General features: G+C 45.4%; 1 protein-coding gene across 1 annotated transcript in view; it reads left to right on the top strand.

Annotated features, from left to right (window-relative positions):
* The window catches only part of pou6f2 (POU class 6 homeobox 2), an 868,195-nt gene that overhangs the window by 330,993 nt on the left and 510,357 nt on the right, over window positions 1-26,845 (top strand). Inside the window, exon 4 of the mRNA XM_070874822.1 lies at window positions 8,434-8,662. Within this exon, the coding sequence (XP_070730923.1) occupies window positions 8,434-8,662 (229 nt within the window). The remainder of the gene's footprint in view (window positions 1-8,433; window positions 8,663-26,845) is intronic.

Here is a 26,845-nt window from a genome sequence, read left to right as displayed (position 1 = left end):
GACATGGTTAATTCCATTGCCTGCCATGAAGTCCTGGCATTCAGTGCTTGTGAAGCACGGGCCATTGTCGCTGACCAAGACATCCGGTAGACCGTGGGCGGCGAACATTGCCCGTAGACTTTCTACCGTGGCAGAGGATGTGCTTGAATTTAAAATGTCACACTCGATCCATTTGGAGTAGGCGTCTACGACAACCAAAAACATTTTTCCCATGAAAGGACCTGCGTAGTCCACATGGATGCGTGACCAAGGCTTGGTGGGCCATGGCCAGGGGCTAAGGGGGGCTTTCCTGGGCGCATTGCCCAGCTGGGCACACGTGTTGCACCTGCGAACACAAAGTTCCAGATCTGCGTCTATCCCTGGCCACCAAACGTGTGACCTGGCAATTGCCTTCATCATGACAATACCCGGGTGCTCATTGTGGAGTTCTCTGATGAACACCTCTCTGCCCATCTGGAGCATGACTACGCGGTTTCCCCACAGTAGGCAATCGGCCTGAATCGAGAGTTCATCCCTACGCCTGTGAAATGGTTTAAATTCCTCAGGGCATGCCCTGTACGTGGCTGCCCAGTCCCCATTCAGGACACATTTCTTGACTAGAGACAATAGCGGGTCTCTATTTGTCCAGACTTTAATCTGACGGGCTGTCACAGGTGAGCCTTCGCTTCTGAAAGCTTCAACAGCCATGACCATCTCAGCAGCATGCTTGGTAGCCCCTTCAGTGGTGGCTAGTGGGAGTCTACTGAGTGCATCGGCGCAGTTTTCGATGCCTGGTCTGTGCCGAATTGTATAGTCATAGGCGGCTAACGTGAGTGCCCACCTCTGTATGCGGGCCGATGCGTTTGCATTTATGGCCTTGTTGTCGGCCAAAAGGGACGTTAGGGGTTTGTGATCTGTCTCCAGCTCAAATTTCCTGCCAAACAGGTACTGGTGCATTTTCTTTACAGCATATACACATGCGAGCGCCTCCTTTTCTACCATCCCGTAACCCCTTTCTGCCTGGGACAGACTCCTGGAGGCATAAGCTACCGGTTGTAACTGACCCTTGACATTAACATGCTGCAACGCACACCCGATCCCATAGGATGACGCATCGCACGTTAACACAAGTTTCTTACATGGGTCGTATAGTCTTAACAGAGTGTTGGAACATAACAAATTGTGTGCTCTATTAAAAGCTCTTTCCTGGCTGTCCCCCCAGACCCATTTGCGACTTTTGCGTAGGAGCACGTGTAGCGGCTCTTGCAGTGTGCTCAATTTGGGAAGAAAGTTACCAAAATAGTTCAGGAGCCCCAAGAACGAACGCAGCTCCGTCGGGTTACGCGGTCTGGGTGCTCTCTGGATCGCTTCCGTCTTGGACGCAGTAGGGCTGATCCCGTCTGCTGCTACGCTCATCCACAGGAATTCTACCTCTGGAGCTAGGAAGTTGCACTTCGCCTTTTTCAGTCGCAGCTCTACCCGGTCCAGTCTGCGTAGCACCTCCTCCAGGTTGTGGAGGTGTTCTTCAGTATCGTAACCCGTGATGAGGATGTCGTCCTGAAAAACCACCGTCCCTGGAATCGACTTGAAGAGGCTTTCCATATTTCGTTGGAAGATCGCGGCGGCCAAGCGAATCCCGAATGGACATCTGTTGTACTCAAACAACCCCTTGTGTGTCGTGATGGTGGTCAGCTTCTTCGATTCACTCGCCAGCTCCTGGGTCATGTAAGCTGAGGTCACGTCCAATTTTGAAAAAGGTTTGCCACCGGATAGCGTAGCAAAAGGGTCCTCCGCGCTCGGTAGCGGGGACTGGTCTTGGAGTGACACCCGATTGATGGTGACCTTGTAATCACCACATATCCTGACCGACCCATCCGCCTTGAGCACCGGCACAATCGGGCTCGCCCAGTCACTGCGAGATGATGCCTTCCCTCAGCAGGCAGCCCAATTCGCCTTCTATCTTTTCCCGCATCACGTACGGCACAACTCTGGCCTTGTGGTATACTGGCCTGCCGTCCGGGTTTATGTGAATCACTACCTTGGCCCCCATGAAAGTGCCGATGCCGGGTTGAAATAATGAGTCAAATTTGTCCAGGATCTGTGAGCATGATACTCGCTCCACAGAGGAAATTGCATTGACATCGCCCCATTTCCAGTTCATGACAGCAAGCCAACTCCTCCCCAGTAGTGCGGGACCGTCCCCTAGGACAATCCAGAGTGGCAACCTGTTCTCCGAATCTTTGTGGGTCACGACTACAGTGGCGCTGCCTAGCACCTGAATGATCTGCTTTGTGTAAGTCCGTAGCTGTGCATCAATTGGCGATAATTTTGGCCTCCTGGCCTTGGACGCCCACAACTTTTCGAACTGGTTGATACCCATCAGGGACTGGCTGGCCCCCGTGTCTAGCTCCATTGATACTGGGATGCCATTGAGGAGCACTTTCATTATTATCGGTGGCATCCTGGTGAATGAACTGTATGCGTGCTCCACATGAACTCGCTGAACTTCAGCTTCCAGCGATTTCCCCCAGTGTTCATTTCTGCAATTTCTGCAGGTATTTTGCTCATCTCTGCAAACTCCGGCTGAGTGTGTGCCTCCACGCCTCCAACATAAGCTGTTGTTGGAAACAAAAGGTCCCTTGCCAGCCTGACTGCCCCAGTGATTGTCCTTGAATGTGCCATTAACAGGTGTTGATGGCCCCATTTCTGGCCGCATTGTCTCTTGCAATGGCATGAATCGCCGTTCAACTTGCCATTTTCTCTGTCGAACTCCCTCTCTGGGTTAGACTACATATTGGGGCATGCCCGATTTCCCTTGTCTGCCTGGAGAACTGTGTGCTGCTTTAACAATGTTGAATCTCTGTCCCAACCATTCCTTAACATAGTACCTCTTGTCTGTTCTGCTAGTGGCCATGCTCGCGTGGTTTAAATCCCAGTTTCTCGTCGCCATTGATAGGTCCTTACTATACAGTATAAATGCACACGAGGCCTATGCTTGAGAGAAGGTCAGTCTGTGACCTGTCCTTTATTCCTTAGCACTCAAGTGATGAAGGTGGGTGGAGCTTCCCCTTTTGTACCTGAAGGTCCAGGTTAGGAATGTCTCCCACCTCGTGGTCATTGTTCTCACAGTGTACAACTTAGGTCAGATTATAAATGGGTTACAATGCTGGTTGAATACATGACACAGATGCTCTTTCCATTTTTTGGGCCACAATGAGATTAGTGCACATGTCACAGTTGCTGCTCCAGCTCTCTGTACAACGTTGTGCACACCGGGCACTGAGCACGTCTCAGAATCCAGTTCTTCCTCCAGAGCCAGATATTGAACAGTGCTATTGGTGGCGAATGTTTCATTATTAGCCTGATAATTTCTCTGTTGTAAAGTCAGACATGGTCGGGACAGAGGATTTTGCTTGAGAGTGAACGCCCTACCATGCTCTTTTAAGTCACCCAGAGTTCCACTTTTAGGTACAACAGCCGTTTTCAGCCGAAAGTGTAATTGCCCACCAACCACACATTTTCTTTCAGAGCGAGAATCATAATTCTCATCTGTTCTTTTCTATATTCATTCATAAGTTAATATTTGTCTTGGGAATTTTAAAGGAAAACATTCTATCGTTTATGTTCATACACTATTAATATGTGTATAAAGATTATTACAGTGCAGCACTGGGAACAAGGTTAAGAGTAGTGCTGTGATTTAATTTGCTTATATCAAAATGAGAGGTTAGTCATAATATCATTTAATTAAGCAATGCCAGCTGCCACAGGGTGATCTCATGAGGCATTAAAATGCATATACAAGATACAAAACAGCCTGTGCATGTTATGTTCTCCTCAGTAATTGTTAGCATTATTGTGTTATATCCCATTAGAACCAAGTTATTGAGAACGCATTTGATAGCCCCTGGCCTTCTCCTTGTTACAAGGAATGACCTGTGGTGCAGGTGAAGCCACCTGCACTGAGCTGCAGAATAAGAAATCATCATGCAGCATCTTTGTGATGGTGTCATTGACTCAGAATTCAGAGAAAGTAATGTAACTATTAACAATGAACTTCGAAATCCCATCATGTGCAAGACAATAAACACCTTCTTCACACTGAACGAACACCAAGGCTGGAGGCCAAGGGTTTTATTACTGCACAGGAACCATTTAGTGGCAAGTACATTCAGGGATCCTACATTTATCAGTATTATATTGCATGTTGAATTTGTAAGATGAAATATGAAGGTGTTTTTAGAAAGAATAAGTGGAAATAAAAAGTGGTTGCGATTGTTGTGTATGTGTGTGTATGCGTGCGAGCGTGTGTATGAGCATGTGTGTGTGAGTGAACATGTGTGTGTGTGTGTGGGTATGCATGTCTGTCTGAGTGTGCTGGTGTGTGTATGTGAGTGTGCCTGTGTGTCAGTATACGAGTTCCTATGTGTGTGTGTGCTGATTTCCAGAATTCAGACAACTTGCTGCAGTCTTAACAGAATTATAATGACTCAACAGTCATCAACCCAATAACAGCCCATATAATACACTTGATGATAGATGTCTCATTGTGAAGTTCAATGTCTTGATATCTGGTGTCAATTTATCTGAGTCCTGCTTTCAGCAGGGAGCTGCACCAATGGTCAGGAAATTGGGACCCAAATTCCTCAAAGGTTCTAGCAGTCTCCCATGCAACGCAGGTTGCACCAGGTTTCCGCCTTTTCTGAGGGTTTCTGCAAGGCCTAATAAGGAATGGAACCTCCATTTTCCCTTACTTGGGCATCTGTGCCAGAGATGGTGGGGACATGGAAGGGGAGTGTCAAAGCTGGGAGTTGTAGCAGCCTCGGCTTACAGGGGACCCAGCATAAAATCAAGGGCAGATATACCGAAGGAGAAGAGGTTTCTGCGCAAGTGGGCTCCACCTGGGGTGGGGGTTCCAGGTGGAGATTGGAGCCTGAAACCCTGAAGATAAAGTAGGTGTAATGGCAGCGGTTTGTTCTCGGGGGTGGCCCAGCATAACCCCAGTTGGCAACTTACAGCACACTGTGTGTTCTCTTCTAATGGTGTATACATCTCCTTCAAGCACCAAAGACCCACTTTGTGTGGTCCTGCCCACAAGCTTCAGCAGGGTCAGCGACAGTGGGTGCAATGCCAGGATGCACTCACCCATGGATTTTTGGACTCATGATATACAGCATCCACCCAGATTCCAATATTAGCTCTCAGCAGGCGAGGCTCTTCACCAGAAGCAGCACGTCAGAAAGTTAGCCCTCATATCTGATGTCGTAATGTCATGAAACAAGGTCATGTTGTTGTGTTTGTATAGGTCGATTGCATTCTGCTTTGTAAAGTCACTGAAGTTTGTAATTAATTTTACTCTGATCATTTAGTTATCCCATAAACTGGACGAGCACATCATTTGCAACCTTTTAGGTGATAAAGATTGGCCATTAAGCAGCAAAAGGTTTTCAAACTTGTTGCAAACTTACAAAGAATGGATATTTTTCAGCATTATGATCTCTGTGAATGAACACAAATGTTCTCTCATCCATCATCCTCATAGGCAGTCCCTCGGAATCGAGGAAGACTTGCTTCCACTCTTAAAATGAGTCCTTAGGTGGCTGAACAGTCCAATATGAGAGCCACAATCCCTGTTACAGATGGGACAGATAGTCGTTGAGGGAAGGGGTGGATGGGACAGGTTTGCCGCACGCTCTTTCCGCTGCGTGCTCTTGATTTCTGCATGCTCTCTGTGTTGAGACTCGAGGTGCTCAGCGTCCTCCCGGATGTACTTCCTCCACTTAGGGTGATCTTTGGCCAGGGACTCCCAGGTGTCAGTGGGGATGTTGCACTTTTTCAGGGAGGCTTTGACGTTTAACGTTTCCCTGTAACGTTTCCACTGCCAACCTTTGGCTTGTTTTCCATGAAGGAGTTCCAAGTGGAGTGCTTGTTTTGGGAGTCTCGTGTCTGGCATGCGAATGATGTGGCCTGCCCAGCGGAGCTGATCAAGTGTGGTCAGTGCTTCAATGCTGGGGAGGCCGCTAATGTTGGTGTGTCTGTCCTCCCAGGGGATTTGTAGAATCTTGCGGAGGCATTGTTGGTGGTATTTCTCCAGCGACTTGAAGTGTCTACTGTACATGGTCCATGTCTCTGAGCCATATAGCAGTGCGGGTATTACTATAGCCCTGTAGACCATGAACTTGGTGGCAGTTTTGAGGGCCTGATCTTCAAACACTCTTTTCCTCAGGCAGCCGAAGGCTGCACTGGCGCACTGGAGGCAGTGTTGAATCTCGTCGTCAATGTCTGCTCTTGTTGATAAGAGGCTCCCGAGGTATGGGAAATGGTCCATGTTGTCCAGGGCCGCGCCGTGGATCTTGATGACTGGGGAGCAGTGCTGTGCGGCAAGGACAGGCTGGTGGAGGACCTTTGTCTTACGGATGTTTAGCGTAAAGCCCATGCTTTCGTACGCCTCAGTAAATATGTCGACGATGTCCTGAAGTTCAGCCTCTGTATGTGCACAGACACAGGTGTTATCCGCGTACTGTAGCTCGACGACAAAGGTTGGGGTGGTCTTGGACCTGGCCTGGAGATGGCGAAGGTTGAACAGGTTCCCACTGGTTCTATAGTTTAGTTCCACTACAGCGGGGAGCTTGTTGACTGTGAGGTGGAGCATGGCAGCGAGGAAGATTGAGAAGAGGGTTGGGGCGATGACACAGCCCTGTTTGACCCCGTTCTGGGCGTGGATTGGGTCTGCAGTGGATACGTTGGTAAGGATCACTGCCTGCATGTCGTCGTGGAGCAGGCAGAGGCTGGTGACAAACTTTTGGGGGCATCTGTGACGGAGGAGGACGCTCCATAGACCCTCGCGGTTGATAGTGTCAAAGGCCTTTGTAAAGTCGAAGAAGGCCATGTATAAGGGCTGGTGTTGTTCCCTGCATTTTTCCTGCAGCTGTCGCGCTGCAAAGATCATGTCCGTTGTGCCCCGTAGGGGGCGAAATCGCACTGTGACTCCAGGAGGAGCTCCTCAGCCACAGGGAGAAAACGGTTGAGGAGGACTCTAGTGACGACTTTCCCAGTAGCTGATAACAGGGAGATTCCTCTATAGTTGCCACAGTCGGACTTGTCCCCTTTTTTAAAGATGGTCACGATCACTGCATCTCTGAGATCTCCCGGCATGCCCTCCTCCCTCCAGATGAGAGAGATGAGGTCATGTATTCTCGCCAGCCGTGCCTCTCCGCCATACTTCAGTGCCTTAGCAGGGATTCCATCCGCTCCCGCAGTCTTGTTGTTCTTAAGCTGTCTTATGGCTTTTTCTACATCGTGCAGTGTTGGGGTTTTACTGAAGTGGTGGCGGGTAGCATGCTGCGGGATGGAGTCGAGAACACTCGGGTCAAAGGCAGAATCTCGATTGAGGAGATCTTCGAAGTGCTCCTTCCAGCGGGCCCAGACTGCCTCGGTGTCCTTGATGAGTGTTTCCCTATTCTTGGCCAGCAGTGGGGTGGGACCTTGGGTGTTTGGACTGTAGGTGGCCTTGACTGCGATGAAGAATCTTTGCACATCATGGTTGTTGACCAACTGCTGTATTTCCTGTGCTTTCTCCATCCACCACCTGTTTTTTAGGTCCCGGGTTTTCTGTTGGACCTCAGCCTTGAGCCGTCTGTAATGTAATTATGATCTCTATGAATGAACACAAATGTTCTCTAATCACAGCTTCACAGCTTGATTGTTTGCCTCAGAAGGTGTTATTGTCTCCTCCAGTTACAACTGGCCACCTTTCTAGCTTTTAATTGGTTAGATTAGCATGGTCTGGCAGCCTCCATTCATTGTGCAGGGTCCGAACAGGTCATTTTAGCAGTTACTGGTTATAGAGCCTTCACCAAGTATCCAAGCACTTAATTCAAGAAATGACTAGTCCAATTTTCACAAATATTCTATGAGGTCAGGAAGCATGTGACAGACGAGGGTAATTGATGCCGACAGTGAGGGAAAAAGTCAGCAGTCACTTGTCTTAAGTTTATTTTAGTAATGAGCTCAAAAATGAACAATATTACCCAATAGCAGTCAATTAATCACCTTCAATAAATTGCTACTTTTTACAGTCTTAATTTGTAACCTACTGTGTAACTTAAAGTATTACACTTATTTAAATGTAAAAAAGCCTTACAACTGCTCAGGTTGCCATGGTAATGATCGATCGAGTATGAAGCACAATGGTCTCAAGACATGCTTCTCTCCATCTACCCATTAGATCAGGGGCATGTCTAGGGCAAGTCCCACAAGCATTGAAGGGTTGGAGACCACTGGCATAGACTTAAGAAGAAATCTAATCAAGTGTTATACATTTGAAGTATCAGAAAATGATCCAATAAGATGATATTGACAGGCAGTGAAGAGTAACGTGGTCAAACTGTAGCTACCATTTAACATGGGGAATATTCATACTAATTGCTAAATTACTCTTTCTGTTCTTTCCAGCCATTGTTAACAGCACAACAGTTGGCCTCAGCCGTAGCAGGAGTGATGCCAACGAGCAATCCCGCCCTCAATCAGCCAATCCTCATACCGTTTAATATGGCCGGTCAGCTTGGCAACCAGCAAGGCCTCGTCCTCACACTGCCGACTGCTAATTTAACCAACATCCAGGGTCTGGTTGCAGCAGCTGCCGCCGGAGGCATTATGACATTACCACTGCAAAACCTGCAAGGTAAGCAAGCTTGAAATTTTCTTCTCTGGATTGATCAGGAACTCTATGACTGTGTTCACAGATTGGCACTTTCTTCCAAATTTAATCTGCTTTCATTACTTCAAACTATTATCTAACATTGACAGCTTATCAAAAAATCGTCAGTAATACTTTCACTGTAACAACGATACGAGGGTAATTTTCTGTCAGATGTTGAAGATATATTTGGCAGTCGATATCAAGGACTGATGAGCCTAAACTGAATTTCTGCTGACTATAAGCAGCTTATTTATTCTGCAGATATATATTGCATTATTATAAAAATAGATGAGTACTAGAATGGGGAATATTGTTTAATCATTAATGTAGGGTTGGGCACTACACTGTTGAATATTGTTTAATCATTAATGTAGGGTCTGGTACTAGAATCAGGTGTGCCTTTCAATCAATAGTTCAACACTTAGCAAGATGGTCATTTCTGTTGTCATAGGACTTTACCTCTGTGCTCATAGGGAATAAAGTGTCCCAAGCAGGTGCTGTTTTACTTTTATTCATAGCAGCAACTTCCAGTACAATACCGGTGTTTATAAAATAAACATTTGATGTCCCTTCATATGAACATTTTTTCATTGAGTCTCTCTGTATCCAGACCTGACATAGCATTTGTAGCAGGCTGAGACTTCCGGCCACTGGTGACGTGTATCCCTGACACGTCCGGCCACTGGTGACGTGTATCCCTGACACGTCCGGCCACTGGTGACTTGTATCCCTGACACTTCTGGCCACTGGTGACTTGTATCCCTGATACGTCCGGCCACTGGTGACGTGTATCCCTGACACGTCCGGCCACTGGTGACTTGTATCCCTGATACTTCTGGCCACTGGTGACTTGTGTCCCTGACACTTCTGGCCACTGGTGACGTGTATCCCTGACACTTCTGGCTACTGGCGACGTGTATCCCTGACACTTCTGGCTACTGGCGACGTGTATCCCTGACACTTCTGGCTACTGGCGACGTGTATCCCTGACACTTCTGACCACTGGTGACTTGTATCCCTGACACTTACGGCCACTGATGACTTGTATCCCTGACCCAATCCCATTTTCCAGGGTCAAGTACATTATCAAGTATGTGGTGGGAACCTGTGCCATTAGCAGGCAATTGTGGTGCTTGCTAATTCACAGCGTGGCCCAGTTTCAGCAATAGTGGACCGCCCAACGACCTTTTTAAAAAAGTTGTCCATTGGTTTTATTTGTCAATTTCGTACTGCAGTAGAAACCCCCCAGCCTTTTTGATTTTAGCTACTTCTGACACCCTACCAGTGCTAGACACCAGGGATACACAGGTGATTTTGTGCTCAGAGTTGCTAAGGCACCCATGTGATAATGAGGTTGTGCGACATCATTCCACCATTTGCACGCGCCAGCCCATTTATGGTTTGGCATATTATGCACAACCCCAAATAGCATAATCGGGTCCTGCCCTTGCCCGTCCCAAATTTAACATTATTACCCCCCAAAATACGTGGACGTTCAGGGCCTTTATGTCAGAACATGGGGACATAGATTAAATGCAAGAAATTAAGGAGAGAAATCAAGAAACATTTTTTTATACATTGGGTTGTGACGTTGTGGAAAGCACTACCAGAGTTAAGAATTGAGAGAGAGAGCATGTCAACATTTAAGAATAGGTTGAATAGGAGGATGAAGGAAAGGTGAACAAAGCAATATGGGAAAAGGGTAGGAATATGGGAATAGGTCTACTGCTCATGTGGAGAATGAACACCAACATGAATTAGTTGGGCCAAACAATCTTTCCGTGTTGTAATTTCGATATAATTCCTATGTGACTTCCAGAAAATCCAAACATGTTAACAGTTTTCAATTAAAATCTTCAACGCTTTTACAAGGGATAAAAATGGGTTATCCTGAATTTATTAAGTTATTAAATGCATCAACATTCAATTTGGTTACAAACAATGGACTTAATTTTCCCCAATTATCTGCGCCATTTTTTTTGAGTAAATTAAAATCTCCAAGTTTCCCCAAAGTTTCTGCGCCAGCGTAACTCAGTTACGATTTTCTTAGGTTAGGATTTTTTTGCGTCATAGGGAGCGTAACCTGATGTCTGTGCCAGCTTTTCACATTTAAGCAAGTTTGGCCAACTTACATTTTTCCAAGGACGGCGTATGTGACCATTCCCAAGAAACCGTCTGGGCACTTAGGAAAAAGCAGTACACATTAAAAAATTGACGCAGAAAGACGCCATTGTTTTTAGGCAAAGTTTTGGAGGGAGACAAGAAGGCAAAGAATAAGCATCATGAAGCTTAATTTTTTCAAAGTCGAAAAGGAGAAAATGGAAGTCTAATGCAATTCTTTAATTTTAGATTTTTTTCAAATTACCACGCCACCATCGAACGTCTCCTCACCGGGCTCGAGGGTCGGAGCGTCAGCCGGCAAAAGAAGCCCAGTGGGGGGTGGGGTGGAAGCTGAACTGAAGTGCCAGCCACTTATATAAGGGATGAGAACCCTTAGGCGATACAGCAGCTTCAAAAGAAACCCCGGGAGTGGGGGTGGAAGCCGAGGCCCTGTGTCCAAGCAAGGGAGCAATTCTGCCGGCTGACCCTCTCGCCCGGTGAGGAGATGTTCAGTTGTAGTGGGGTGGTACTTTGAAAAACATCAAAAATTAAAGAATTGAATTACACTTTGCTTCTTCATTGAATGCATAACTTCCCGTTCTAAGCAAGCCTATTGTGCATACGCAGACCAGGGTGCGGTCCATACTAGGGTGTCCAATTTGGGGAGAGAGAGAGGAAAGAAGGTGTGAGTGCTTTGTCCTGCTGTTTTGAGCTTCTTGCAAAGCTACAGTTAAATTATAGGGGCAATATTGACAATGCCATACCTCGTGCAAGCCTTCTGCATGATTGTGCTGCGGAGGAGAAGATTGATTAGACATCATCAACTGAGGAACCTCATAGCACGTAGGATGATGGACAGGAGGCCTTACTCACATTGGGTATATCGAGACAGGCGTTCATACCTGCATCTGAGTGATGCAGACTGTGTGAGAAGGCTGCGTTTCCGCAAAGAGGTTGTAACTGAGATCTGTGAGTTAATAAAAGCAGACGCACTCTGGAAGCGTCAGGAGGACTGCTTTGTCAGTTGTAGTAAAGGTTACAGCTGCACTTTCATTTTATGCATCTGGATCATTCCAGGCCACAACTGGGGATGTGTGCGCCATTTCTCAACATGCAACACATATCTGCATTAGGCCGGTGACTGCTACATTACATGCCCGGAGTCATGACTACATAAAGTTTCCCATGACCACCCAGGCAATGCGTGACAGGGTTGTGGGCTTCTCCAGGATTGCTGGCTTCCCAAAGATCTGCATTGATTGTACCCACATTGTCTTGCAAGCATCTTTGGAGGATTCCGAGATATACAGGAACAGAAAAGGCTTCCACTCCATTAATGTGCAACTCGTGTGTGTCGACATAAGAACATCAGAACATAAGAAATAGAAGCAAGAGTAGGTCATACGGCCCCTCGAGCTTGCTCCACCATTTAATAAAATCATGGCTGACCTGATCATGGACTCAGGTCCACTTCCCTGCCCGTTCCCCATAACCCCTTATTCCCTTATCGTTTAAGAAACTGTCTATTTCTGTCTTAAATTTATTCAATGTTCCAGCTTCTATAGCTCTCTGAGGCAGCGAATTCCACAGATTTACAACTCTCTGAGAGAAGAAATTTCTCCTTATCTCAGTTTTACATGGGCGGCCTCTTATTGTAAGATTATGCCTTCTAATTCTAGTCTCCCCTATCAGTGGAAACATCCTCTCTGCATCCACCTCGTCAAGCCCCCTCATAATCTTATACGTTTCGATAAGATCACCTCTCATTCTTCTGAATTCCAATGAGTAGAGGCCCAACCTACTCAACCCTTCCTTATAAGTCAACCCCCTTATTTCCGGAATCAACCTAGTGAACCTTCTCTGAACTGCCTCCAAAGCAAGTATATCCTTTCGTAAATATGGAAACCAAAATTTTATACTCCATCTCCTTTGCAATAAAGGCCAAGATTCCATTGGCCTTCCTGATCACTTGCATACTAACCTTTTGTGTTTCATGCACAAGTACCCCCAGGTCCCGCTGCACTGCAGCACTTTGCAATCTTTCTCATTTAAATAATAACTCGTTCTTTTATTTTTTTCTGCTTCGCATCATGTCAGTTGATGGGAGATACCCTGGGAGCACCCATGATGCATTCATCCTATGCGATAGCGCTATATCTACCATGTTTCAGCAACAGCCAGAAGGGCAGATCTGGTTGCTGGGGGACAAAGGGTACAGCCTCGCCACCTGGCTCACGATGCCCCTATGCATAACCCGAACGGAAGCTGACCGGGAATACAATATGTCACACATTGCGACACGCAGAATAATAGAGAGGACCATTGGCATCTTGAAGCAGCGTTTCCGATGTCTGGACCATTCTGGAAGCTACTTGCAATACTCCCCTGAGATTATCGTTCAGTTCACTGTTGTGTGCTGCATACTGCACAACGTAGCCATCATGAGGCAGCAGCAGCTGATAGTAGAAGACCCACCTGAGGTGAGAGTGGCTGATGAGGAGGAGGATGATGATGAAGGGGATAAGGAAGCCATGCAACTACCTGAATCTAGAGCATGACGGCGGTGGAGAACGGGCCGTCGTGCCCCTTCAACGATTGCTCGAGCCTTGAGCCAGCAGCTCATCCATGAACGCTTTGCTGCCTGAAGGCTCAGGGGCAACTATTCCAAATGGACCATGTTTACTGTTTGGATCTGTTCTGTAATATTGCGTTGTGTTAATGGAACAAATAATGTAAATGATTCAGTTATAGTTTAAAATATATTTTATTCAAAAGTTTAACACTTGTTTGTACTTAACTTTAATAAAAATATTCTTGTATCAAACTTTAAAGATTTAAGTTAATTTCACTTACAAACTTTAAGACCACTAACAAACTATAAGATCACTTACAAACTTTAAGATAACTTACAAACTTTTAAACTTGTAAATTTACATCACTTAGAACATTTTTTTATTGTGAGAACAGTAACAACAGTAATAACAACAACAACAGCAGCAAAGAAAGGCTGCACCATCTCTCCTCCACCTTATTCTAAGACCGCCTGCTGCTCTTGGTCTTGGTGACTCCACCCCTGCCCGCAGGCGGTGCCGCAGCTTATTCTTTCGAGCATCTCAGATAACGTGCACTTCTTGATTGCGGGGGCGGGGGTGTTGGGGTGGGGTGGGGGGCAGACGGTAATGTGGAAGGCCCAGCTTGGGCCTCTTCAGAGGTTGATTTGGGGATTGTAGTGGGAGTGGCAGTTGATTCTGTCAGTAGCCACGGGGTCTGGGCATTTTCCATTATTGCAGCAGCTGCCTGCAACATTTTCTCCCTCATGTGCCCCGACAATGTTTCAACTACCTGCAACATTCTCTCCCTCATGTGCACTGACAGTGTATCAGCTACCTGCGACATTCCATCCCTAATGTGCCCGGACAGTGTTCCTATTTCTCACGAGAGTGTTGTTACTTCTCACGAAGTCCCAATTACCTCATCACCCATCCCACTGATGGTGTCCAGGAGTGATCGCATAAGGTCAATGCTCTCCCCACTCATTGCCATCATCTGAACCACATCTGTTACATCCTGCACCTCAGGAGATCACTGTCGAGCTCTCCTTCCCCTCCTCACCCTGGGTGTGGCTTGCTGCATTCCACTGGGACTCGCAGCCTCGGACTGTGTGAAACCATGGAATGTCCCAACACTCGTACCACTCAGGAAAGGGACTGGCACCTCAATTGGCGGCATCAGCACCTCCTCGAGAGTGAGTACAACAGTGTGGGCTTCATCCTCCCCCTGCCCCTCCCCCTCACCCTCACCCCCATGCTCTTCGCCTGGGAGGTGGATTTGAAGATGTTTTCCTCTTCAGGCTCGTCCGCGTCTGAATCTTTTTCTGCATCGGCTTCAGCCTCATCAGGGTTGGCTCCAAGTTCTGCAAAATATAACAGAACAGACAAATGGTTAACAGCAGAGGAGGGGGCAGGGTGGCATGAGTAGGCTTGCAAAGCGCAGGCTGATTTGAAGGACCACGAGGAATGATAGCACATTGCATCAACCGAAGCGTAGCTGATGGAGACATCCCCATGAACCGAAGCATGGCTAGCTCGCGCAGTACTTAACTTTTAACAAAGCTAGAATGTGAAATTTGCAGGACTTACCCTCTCCCTTGAGTATAGGCCCAGCTTGTGCAGTGGTGGTTGCTTTTCTCCAGGCAGGACCCATCAAAGCAGTGACCCTGTCTTCCAAGGGTGTCAGTGGGTGCAGATTTTCCGGGCCTCCTCCTGTTCGAGTTCTCTTTTTTTTGTTGTGTGCCACCTTCCTCTGCAAATATAAAAATATAACTTTTTAGAGAGGGTGTCTTTCTGCTGGGTGGGACATACAGATGGTCACATTTACAATTGCAATTCCAGTGAATAAATGAAAATATTATTTCCTCTAACTACTTGACCAAGGTCCTGCTACTTCTTTTTGCATTGGCCTCTGGACCTCGGGGTGGTCACCATTGCACAGTAATCTTCTGCAAGTTGGTTTCAGCGTTTCTTCATTTCTTTTGGTGAAATTTTTATGTGACCTCTGCTGGTGTCCATCTCGTGCCATCTGGCCTTAATTACAGTAACCAGTGCCTCCACTTCCTCTTGTGAGAAATTTTTGGTCCTTGAACCGTGTTGCATATTGCAGCTCCGATATTTTCCACTGAGAATTAAAGTTCTCACAGCACTCAAAGTTCTCACACACAACTGGCTCTTTAAAAATGGCCGAATGCAGACCGGGAGCGTTATCGGGCATGCACGCCCATAGTAGTCACGTAAAAAACATAATTTTTTTCCGCGCATGCGGAGTGGCGGGGACAGGGGGTGTGGGGGGGGGGGGTTCATCCTTTTTTCAACGCAGACATTACTCTCTACTGCCCGCTCGGCGCCAATTTCAAAAATTAGAACCGGGAAACTTTCAAGTTATTTTTTTGGAGTAGTAGGGGCCAAACGAAATGGGTGTAACTATTGAAATATGCCAAATAACAGCATTGGGGAAAATTTAACCCAATGTCTTGCACAATGCCATACTGATGGTTGCGGAGATCTAAATAAATACTACTGCTGGAAATGAACTGAGCAGAGTTAGAATCAATCAGCTGAAGTGGGAATGCTGCCAAGTATGCATGTTTGGGTTGAATCTATTTTATGTCCTGCTTGATAATGCAGGCCTATTGCTGTGTATCTGTCTGTCCAAGAGGACCTAAATCTAATCATAATAGTATAAACGTTGCACTCAGCCCATATATCCAGCTGCAATGACAATCTACATGTATAATCGGGTTTTGCAAGCAGTGCTGCTTCAATTCAGATTACATTTAATGATCTGCATCTTGTTTAAAAGATGAGGACTGCAGCCAAAGCGATCTGCACAACAATCGTACTACGGGAGGCTTTCCTCTCTGTTCCATTTACCTGCTTTCATACTAAATGAAATCTCCAGAGATGGAATGGCACCACTTAACTTTTGTTATTGCTGGGTTGATGTGTATTTTTAGGTGGATTGTTCATTAAGACTAGAAGTTCTCAAAAATATTGGCCTTGAAATTCCGGTCGGAGGCTTCTTTTGGACGAATGTCTCCGACCCAAAATTTCTCTACGAATGTACCTCGTGGTCCCGGAGGCACCTTGGATTGCAGTCGGAGACCTTCTTTCCACACGCTTTGCAGCATGTCCATGTCTTCTAGGTACGGACGGAGAAGCTGGGGTCACGTGGGCCGGAACAACCAATCACGGTACAGTATTCTCATTGCTAGTAATGGGAACTCCGATTTTACGAGTTCCCGTTACTATCAATGAGAATAACCCCCTAAAACACCCAAACACAACATAATAAATTTTTAAAAACACCACACATATTTAAAATTAATTGAAATTAAAATTAATTAAATGTTTTAGAAAAAAAATATTTTGGTTTTTTTTTAATGTGTTTTAATAGGGTTTAAAATAAACTTACCTTAGTGGACAGGGTTTTTACTATAAAATGTGATTTTAAATTTTATTTTTATATGTTTTAAAACTCTTACGCTGGAAAAGTAGGCTATGTGCCTGCTTTTACCAGGCATAAAAATTTGAAGGACATTCGTTGGGCAAGAGATGGGCAAGTAGCCCAATCTCTCCTGCATGGATGTCCTTCTCTCAGGGACGCGGAGGATCCAACACATCGGAGAAGCTGGATTTCGGCGCATGTGCATCGCGCGCCAAAAAACAGCTTTTGTAAGGCCTCGCCGGGTCCGTATGTATTCCGTATGGACCCGGCGAGGCCGGAATTTCAGGGCCATTACAAGCACTTACTGTCATAGTAACTCATGGGGAGGCCATAACAGTCAAGCAGAACGGTAGTTAATTTATAATTTAACCCCAGCTCTTTAGTCCACAGTGCCCTTGGTCTAAGGTGTGTGAAAGGTCCAATTCTTTGCATGAAAGCTGAAAACTAATAATGAACAATTGTGGCCCTTTACAGTCAGTGATCTCAGCCATTGCTCGTTCACCCCATATCTTTTGGTATTCTCAAAAGCTGAAGGTTTCTAAAACCACTGAGAAGGTTTGAGATTATGGAAAGTTGTGCAAAGTTCAAGAGAGTATGGGACTCATAAAGGTGTTAGTCGATTTAGGAACTGCTGTCCATCTACCCTCCTGTTGCAGGAGGTCTGGGCTTATAACAAGATCGTCTTGCTATCCTGTGGTGCTCTTATTGTCTTACTGTTTGCTGGCTGTACTTGTTTTTATTTTCTGATTGTGAACATGAATTATTTTATTAAAGTGCTAATCTATGATTCTTCATTTGGCTGCTTCATGAAGAGATTTTGAACACAGAAGCAAGTGTGAAATATTCACCTTCCTGGTTCAGCTTAATTTTGACATTTGCACTCCTGGTCCGATTTTACTTTGGTGACTGATAGCAAAACCTAAGCCTTAATCACATTGCAGTGAATTTGTGCTGATATATGAAACAAAAGCGTACTCACTTATTTAAAGAGAATTGAAGCTGCACAACGCAACATTTTTAATGAAATCTGTAGCGCTTATTATAATAATTCAGTCGCAAAAATCACCCATTAAATCTATGTATGTTCATCTGAAACCAGCAGACAAAGCAGCTGAACTAAGCAACAGGATTCAACAAAGCTGCTGTAATGCCTTATTGACTCACACTGTTAATGTATCTTAAGCATAAGGCCATATTCGTTATCCAAATGCGCAGTGCATATTGCTGAAATAATTGTGCGTATCTTGCTTATTGTTTTTCACTCTTCCTGACTAAATTTTGCAGAAGTCAGTGTGGGATTTTATGACTCTGGGCAATAGTGTAAAATAGACTATATTGAATCAGCCGCCTGTTATACATCTCTGTGACTTTAATTTCTATTAAAATGTAAGGGAATGAATTGTTAGAGATGTATAATGGGCGGCTGATTCGATATTGCCCATTTCACATAATCACAATTACCCCAGGGCCTTCATACCACATTGAACTGCTTCACAATGTGCTATGTGAGTATCTGCTTTGGAGTTTTAAACAAACACTAATCCCTTCTTAATACTGTCAAACGGAGAGCATTTTCCAATCGAAATCCGCAACTGTACTGTGTAAACTGATGAGGTTTAAACTCTAGATCAGCCCAGTATGTCTGCTAAATAAACTTGTACAAAACATATGACATACCCATGAAACATCTGCTGTAGATGCAGGTCTCCATTTACAACTGGTGCAGATGTAAATTCAAATCGGGATGAATTGGTCTTCTATAGCGAAGCGCATCCTGTTTTACACCCCGCCTGATTTTCTTATCTATTGAAGGAGTGGATAAGAAATTTGGGTGGGATGGAATACCAGCCACCGATTCACTATTGCTCATTTTTGCCCTGTTGTCAAAGACCAATTTCATCTCCAGCATCTGACATATGTACATAATGTGTGTATGAATAAAAAGAAAGGTATCACACGTTCGATTTCGCAGACAAAACATTCTTGCAGCCTCTCTGCCTGAATTAAGGGTAGGTTTTGTATTGTGGGCCTACACACTGTCTGAACTGGATTGAGCCAACCTAAAACTCAATTCTTACTGGAGCATTACGGCCAGACAGACTGGGCTTTCTTTCCATCAATCTGGACTGCATTCAAGTCACGAGGCGGAATTGAACATTAATGAATTGTGCCATGTTTTACCATGTGCCGTGCTTGTCATGTATCCAATCTAGCTGAACCTCTGATGCTGTATTTACTACAACTGAATCATTAATGCTGCACCTTATAATTTTTTTTTCCATTCACTGTGAAGCTGGAAAGGCTGCATTTATTGTTCATTACTAGTAGCCCTGAGAAGGTGTAGTGGGCCGACTTGTTGGAGCAGTGTAAATCGGAAGATCATCCGCAGTCAGAGGCATAGAAACATAGAAAATAGGTGCAGGAGTAGGCCATTCGGCCCTTCGAGCCTGCACCAACATTCAATAAGATCATGGCTGATCATTCCCTCGGTACCCCTTTCCTGCTTTCTCTCCAGACCACTTGATCCCCTTAGCCGTAAGAGCCTTATCTAACTCCCTCTTCAATATATCCAATGAACTGGCATCAACAGCTCTCTGCGGCAGGGAATTCCACAAGTTAACAACTCTGAGTGAAGAAGTTTCTCCTCATCTCAGTCCTAAATGGCCTACGCCTTATCCTAAGACTGTGTCCCCTGGTTCTGGACTTCCCCAACATCGGGAACATTCTTCCTGCATCTAACTTGTCCAGTCCCGTCAGAATCTTATATGTTTCTATGAGATCCCCTCTCATCCTTCTAAGCTCCAATGTGTATAAAGACCCAGCTGATTCAGTCTCTCCTCATATGTCAGTCCAGCCATCCTGGGAATCAGTCTGGTGAACCTTCAATGCATTCCCTCAAAAGCAAGAACGTCCTTCCTCAGATTAGGAGATCAAAACTGAACACAATATTCCAGGTGAGACCTCACTCAGGCCCTGTACAACTGGAGTAAGACCTCCCTGCTCCTATACTCAAATCCCCTAGCTATGAAGGCCAACATACCATTTGCCTTCTTCACCCTTCACTGCCTGCTGTACCTGCATGCCAACTTTCAATGACTGGTGAACCAGGACACCCAGGTCTCGTTGCACCTCCCTTTTTCCTAATCTGCCACCATTCAGATAATATTCTGCCTTTATGTTTTAGCCCCTAAAGTGGATAACCTCATATTTATCCACATTATGCTGCATCTGCCATGCATTTGCCCACTCTAACCTGTCCAAGTCAACCTGCAGCCTCTTAGCGTCCTCCTCACAGCTCACACCCCCACCCAGTTTAGTGTCATCTGCAAACTTGGAGATATTACATCAATTCCTTCATCTAAATCATTAATGTATATCAGTCCCAGCACTCCACTAGTCACTGCCTGCCATTCTGAAAAGGACCCGTTTATCCCGACTCTCTGCTTCCTGTCTGACAACCAGTTCTCTATCCACATCAGTACATTACCCCCAATACCATGTGCTTTAATTTTGCACATCAATCGCTTGTGTGGGACCTTGTCAAAAGCCTTTTGAAAGTCCAAATACACCACATCCACTGGTTCTCCCTTGTCCATTCTACTAGTTACATCCTCAAAAAATTCCAGAAGATTTGTCAAGCATGATTTCCCTTTCATAAATCCATGCTGACTTGGACCAATCCTGTCACTGCTTTCCAAATGCGCTGCTGTTTCATCCTTACTAACTGATTCCAACATTTTCCCTACTACTGATGTCAGGCTAACTGGTCTATAAGTACCCGTTTTCTCTCTCCTTCCCTTTTTAAAAAGTGGTGTTACATTAGCTATCCTCCAGTACATAAGAACTGATCCAGAGTCGATAGATAGTTGGAAAATGATCACCAATGCATCCACTATTTCTAGCGCCACTTCCTTAAGTACTCTGGGATGCAGACTATCAGGCCCCAGGGATTTATCAGCCTTCAATCCCATCAATTTCCCTAACACAATTTCCTGCCTAATAAGGATATCCTTCAGTTCCTCCTTCTCACTAGACCCTCGGTCCCCGAGTACTTCCGGAAGGTTATTTGTGTCTTTCTTCGTGAAGACAGAACCAAAGTATTTGTTCAATTGGTCTGCCATTTCTTTGTTCCCCAATATAAATTCACCTGAATCCGACTGCAAGGGACCGACGTTTGTCTTCACTAATCTTTTTCTCTTCACCTATCTATAGAAGCTTTTATAGTCAGTTTTTAGGTTCCCGGCAAGCTTCCTCTCGTACTCTATTTTCCCCCTCTTAATTAAACCCTTTGTCCTCCTCTGCTGAATTCCAAATTTCTCCCAGTCCTCAGGTTTGCTGCTTTTTCTGGCCCATTTATATGCCTCTTCCTTGGATTATCCTTAACTTCTCTTGTTAGCCACGGTTGAGCCACCTTCCCCATTTTATTTTTACTCCAGACAGGGATGTACAATTGCTGAAGTTCATCCATGTGATCTTTAAATGTTTGCCATTGCCTATCCACCGTCAACCCTTTAAGTATTATTTGCCAGTCTATTCTAGCCAATTCACGCCTCAAACCATCGAAGTTACCTTTCCTTAAGTTCAGGACCCTAGTTTCTGAATTAACTGTGTCACTCTCCATCTTAATAAAGAATTCTACCATATTATGGTCACTCTTCCCCAAGGGGCCTCGCACAACAAGATTGCTAATTAGTCCTTTCTCATTACACATCACCCAGTCTAGGATGGCCAGCTCTCTAGTTGGTTCCTCGACATATTAGTCTAGAAAACCATCCCTAATACACTCCAGGAAATCCTCCTCCACTGTATTGCTACTAGTTTGGTTAGCCCAATCAATATGTAGATTAAAGTCACCCATGATAAACGCTGTACCTTTATTGCATGCATCCCTAATTTCTTGTTTGATGCTGTCCCCAACCTCACTACTCCTGTTTGGTGGTCTGTACACAACTCCCACTAGCGTTTTCTGCCCTTTGGTATTCCGTAGCTCCACCCATACCGATTCCACATCATCCAAGCTAATGTCCTTCCTTACTATTGCATTAATTTCCTCTTTAACCAGCAATGTCACCCCGCCTCCTTTTCCTTTCTGTCTATCCTTCCTAAATGTTGAATACCCTTGGATGTTGAGTTCCCAGCCTTGGTCACCCTGGAGCCATGTTTCTGTGATGCCAATTGTATCATATCCGTTAACTGATATCTGTGCAGTTAACTCGTCCACCTTATTCCGAATACTCCTCGCATTGAGGCACAGAGCCTTCAGGCTTGTCTTTCTAACACACTTTGCCTCTTTAGAATTTTGCTGTAATGTGGCCCTTTTTGCTTTTTTGCCTTAGGTTTCTCTGGCCTCCACTTTTACTTTTCTTCTTTCTGTCTTTTGCTGCTGCCCCCATTCTACTTCCCTCTGTCTCCCTGCATAGGTTCCCATCCCCCTGCCATATTAGTTTAACTCTTCCCCAACAGCACTAGCAAACACTCCCCCTAGGACATTGGTTCCGGTCCTGCCCACGTGCAGACCATTCGGTTTATACTGGTCCCACCTCCCCCAGAACCGGTTCCAAAGTCCCAGGAATTTGAATCCCTCCCTTCTGCACCACTCCTCAAGCCACGTATTCATCTGAGCTATCCTGCGATTCCTCCTCTGACTAGCACATGGCACTGGTAGCAATCCTGAGATTACTACTTTTGAGGTCCTACTTTTTAATTTAGCTCCTAGCTCCCTAAATTCATCTTGAAGGACCTCATCCCGTTTTTTACCTATATCGTTGGTACCTATATGCACCATGACAACTGGCTGTTCACCCTCCCTTTTCAAAATGTCCTGCACCTGCTCCAAGATATCCTTGACCCTTGCACCAGGGAGGCAACATACCATCCTGGAGTCTCGGTTGTGGCCGCAGAAACGTCTAACTATTCCCTTTACAATAGAATCCCGTACCACGATAGCTCTTCCACTCTTTTACCTGTCCTCCTGTGCAACAGAGCCACCCATGGTGCCATGAACTTGGCTGCTGCTGCTCTCCCCGATGAGTCATCCCAGCCAACAGTACCCAATGCGGTGTATCTGTTTTGCAGGGGGATGACCGCAGGGGATCGCTGCACTACTTTCCTTGCACTGCTCTTCCTGTTTGTCACCCATTTCCTATCTGGCTGTGTACCCTTTACCTGCGGTAAGACCAACTCACTAAACGTGCTATTCACGTTATTCTCAGCATCGTGGATGCTCCAGAGTAAATCCACCCGCAGCTCCAGTGCCGCATTACGATCTGTCAGGAGCTGCAGGCAGATGCACTTCCCGCACATGCAGTCGTCAGGTACACTGGAAGCGTCCCTGACTTCCAACATATTACAGGAGGAGCATAACACGTGTCCGAGCTCTCCTGCCATGACTTAACCCTTAGATTAACTTAATTTGGCAACAACAATGCTAAAAGGTTACTTACTGATTAAGAAAAGAAAAAAAAAACTACTCAACAATCACCAGCCAATCACTTACCCCCTTGGCTGTGATGTGACCTTTCGATTTCTTTCTACTTCTTTGTTGCCCTCTCTCCCAGCTGCAGCTGCACCGATTGGCCTTTATAGGCCTCCTGACGTTGCTCCTCGATCTCCCGCCTCTCCAACTGCCTCACGAACTCCCCACTGGCCTTTATAGGCCTCCCGACGATGCTTCTTGATCTCCCGCCTCTCCGACAGTGTAGTGGTGATACCAGGGCTAAAATAGTTAAATTTTCAGGACAGGTTGCATTATCTTGAATGGAAGTGCCTTGAGTTAGAAGGTTGAGAGGTGATCTAATTGAGGTGTTTAAAATTGTACGATAGAGTAGATACAGAGAAGCTATTTGCTCTGGTGAGGGAATCCATAATAAGTGGGCACAATCTTAAAATTAGAGCTCGGCCATTCAAAAGTAATATCAGGAAGTACTATCACGAAGCACTTTTTCACCTGAAGGTCAGTGGAAATTGGAAATTCTCTCCCCAAAACGCCTGTAGATTCTGGGACAATTGAAATTCAAGACTGAGATTGACAGATTTTTATTTGGTAAAGGTATCAAGAGATATGGATCAAAGGCGGGCGAATTGAGTTGAGGGACAGATCAGCTAAGGATTGAGGGACTGAATGGCCTACTCCTGTTTTGGTGTGCATTTCCCTTTTCCCTAAACACTCCGCACTATGCATGTCTGCCCCAGTAGTACGATTAGCCCTGAGTGCATTAATCTCAGCTAAAATCATTCCTGCAGTATCTGTCACATCATTACTGCAGTTGTCTACTGTCCTTTTACTGTCTTTAGTTATCCTATGCTTTTTTTTACACTTGCCTCTTTCCTAATTGTAATGTTTTTGCTTCATGGGTTCTTTGCTAAAGAATTCATAGCAACACATTGCTGTTAATAACTAGTTGGTTTATTAACAAAGGTTCAACACTCGGCTCACAATTGCCTACCTCATCGTGGATGACCTCGACCCAATTGACTGGGGTTTTATTGAGTCTTGTGAACATCACGTGACTGGCTAAGCCACTCACAATGCAACAGCTTGACAAATATACTCACAGGTGCATACATTACACTCATGTTTGAAGCTTTTATACATACTTTTCTTCAGGTTAAATTCTCTGCAAACATCCCTGTTTAACCATTTACATAGAATGACATAAAATTTACAGCACAGAAACATGCCATTCGACCCAACTGGTCTATGCTGGTGTTTATGCTCCACATGAACCTCATCCCACCCTACTCCATCTAACCCTATCAGCATATTTTTCTATTCCTTTCTCCCTCATGTACTAATATAACTTCCCCTTAAATGCATCTGTGCTATTCGCCTCAACTACTCCATGTGGTAGCAAGGTCCACATTCTAACCTTTTAGGTCACACATTTAGGCTTTACTTTATCTTGGGGTATATAAAGCTTTCTTGTCCTTCAGCATTAATTTTTCTTTTGTATTACAATTTATAGATTACAACAGGATACCCCAAAGCACTTTCCCCAAAACTTCCCTCATCAGTGAAAACTTAGCCCTCCTGAAACTAGGTACAAATATTAAATTACCAGCAGTATTAGGTCACCTTAACTGAAATCTAAAGGTACAATGATCAGTGGCCCAGATTCTGCTCCACATAGATATCAGATATAAGGTTAGAAATACGGTATCGTCTGCTTTGAGGTGGTGACTACCTTTAGCGCCGGGCGATGTCTACCGCCTCAAAGTGGGATATTCAGTGGTATCGCCCCAAAAGGAGAGTGGAGCGCTAAGAGAAGTGTTCCACACTCCCCTTCGAGCACTAACGGAGCGATAGTGCAGGAGGCCTACTCAATTTTGGATGCTAGGATGCCAGCATACTAGCATGTAAAGATGAAAAAAAAATCCTGTTGAAAAATTCAATAAACATCAGTCACACTTCCCCACTGCTGCAATAAATAAATAATAGTTGACAAAGTGAATTTTCAGAATTTATCTTGCACTCCGGATGATATTGCCCCGGGAACGCTACTGGACCAATTGCTTTATCCTGTCGGTCTCAGCGCAAGACACTGCGGAAGGTGAAAGACTGAATTTTGCAAATGCGGCGCTATGGGGTGTTGCACATTTGGTGATGTCACCGAGTGGGTGGTGCTAGCGAGCGTAATGTAAACTGTCAGCAACGTCGCTAAATCTTCAGTGAAGTTCATGGCAGGCACTGAGTGTGGCGATCGGGCAGGAGGTGTTTTGCGCCCTGTTAGCACCTCCTCTGGGGCACTAACGGGTGGCGCTAACCAACCAAATTTCTCGCCTTCGGACTCTAATAAGCTGATACTCTCCAGTAACATGTTTAATAAGGTTATAATCATAATATCATCAACAAGTAATGTAGTCTTACCTCCCTAGGCGTATGACTGCACATCTAATTTGTTTTGGAGTTTCTCTGTCAGATTCTACCTGTTGTCCCAGAGACCTTTAACACATACCAAGGAGCAACCTTGGATCAACCCCACGACGTAGCTGGATCTAATATGTTTCAACTCCCTCTGTCATGTATTCCACTGTCATTGTAACCCATGTATAAACTGACCTAAGTTGTATATCGTGAGAACACTTCACCACTAGGTGGTGAACTTGTGGGAGACACTCCTAACCTGGACTTTCAGGTATAAAAGGGGAAGCTCCACCCACCTTCATCACTTCAGTGCTGGCTACAAAGGTTACTGGTCACAGAGTGATCTTCTCTCAAGTATGGGCCTCGTGTGCATTTATACTGTATAGTAAGGACATATTATTGGCGACGAGAAACTGGGATTTAAACCATGCAAGCATGGCCACTAGCAGCACAGATGAGAAGTACTGTGTTGGTGATGATTGGGACAATTTTATTGAGAGGCTATAGCAAAGTTTCATCACTAAGGAATGGTTTGGGATAGGATTCGGCCGACAAATGCAGGGCTCATCTCCTGACGGTTTGTGGATCCAAGACGTACTCCCTGATGAAGGACCTTTTGGCGCCAGAGAAGCCGGCGGGCAAGACGTTTGAGGAGCTCAGTAAGTTGATCAGGAAACACTTTAAACCGGCGAGCAGCATGCACATGGCGAGACACCGGTTTTATACGCACCGGTGGTGAGAAGGGCAAAGCGTTCCAGACTTCGTGGCAGACCTCTGGCGACTGGCAAGCCTATGTAAGTTCCCAGATGCATGCAGAGCGGAGATGCTGCGAGACTTTTTTATTGAGGGCATCGGGCACACTGGGGTTTTCAGGAAACTGATTGAGACCAAAGACTTGGCCCTGGAAACAACGGCTTTGATGGCCCAGACATTTATCTCAGGGGAGGAAGAGACCAGAATGATGTTTGACAAAAATCTTGGCTTAAATGCAACAAATGACAGGGAATCAACATGGTTAACGTGGGATACAGTTCTCCAGGCAGGCAGAGGCAATCGGACATGCCCGAGCATGTAGTCGAACCCAAAGGGGGAATTCAACAGAGACAATGGCTAGCTGAACGGTGATTCATGCCATCGCAAGGGACAATGCGGCCAGTAATGGGGCCATCAACACCTGTCAATGGTGCATTTAAGGACAGTTA

Source organism: Pristiophorus japonicus, chromosome 1 (assembly GCF_044704955.1).
Source record: "Pristiophorus japonicus isolate sPriJap1 chromosome 1, sPriJap1.hap1, whole genome shotgun sequence".
Classification (NCBI taxonomy): domain Eukaryota; kingdom Metazoa; phylum Chordata; class Chondrichthyes; family Pristiophoridae; genus Pristiophorus; species Pristiophorus japonicus.
The sequence above is the reverse complement of the archived record's forward strand: the minus strand, read 5'-3'. Positions and strand labels throughout refer to the sequence as shown.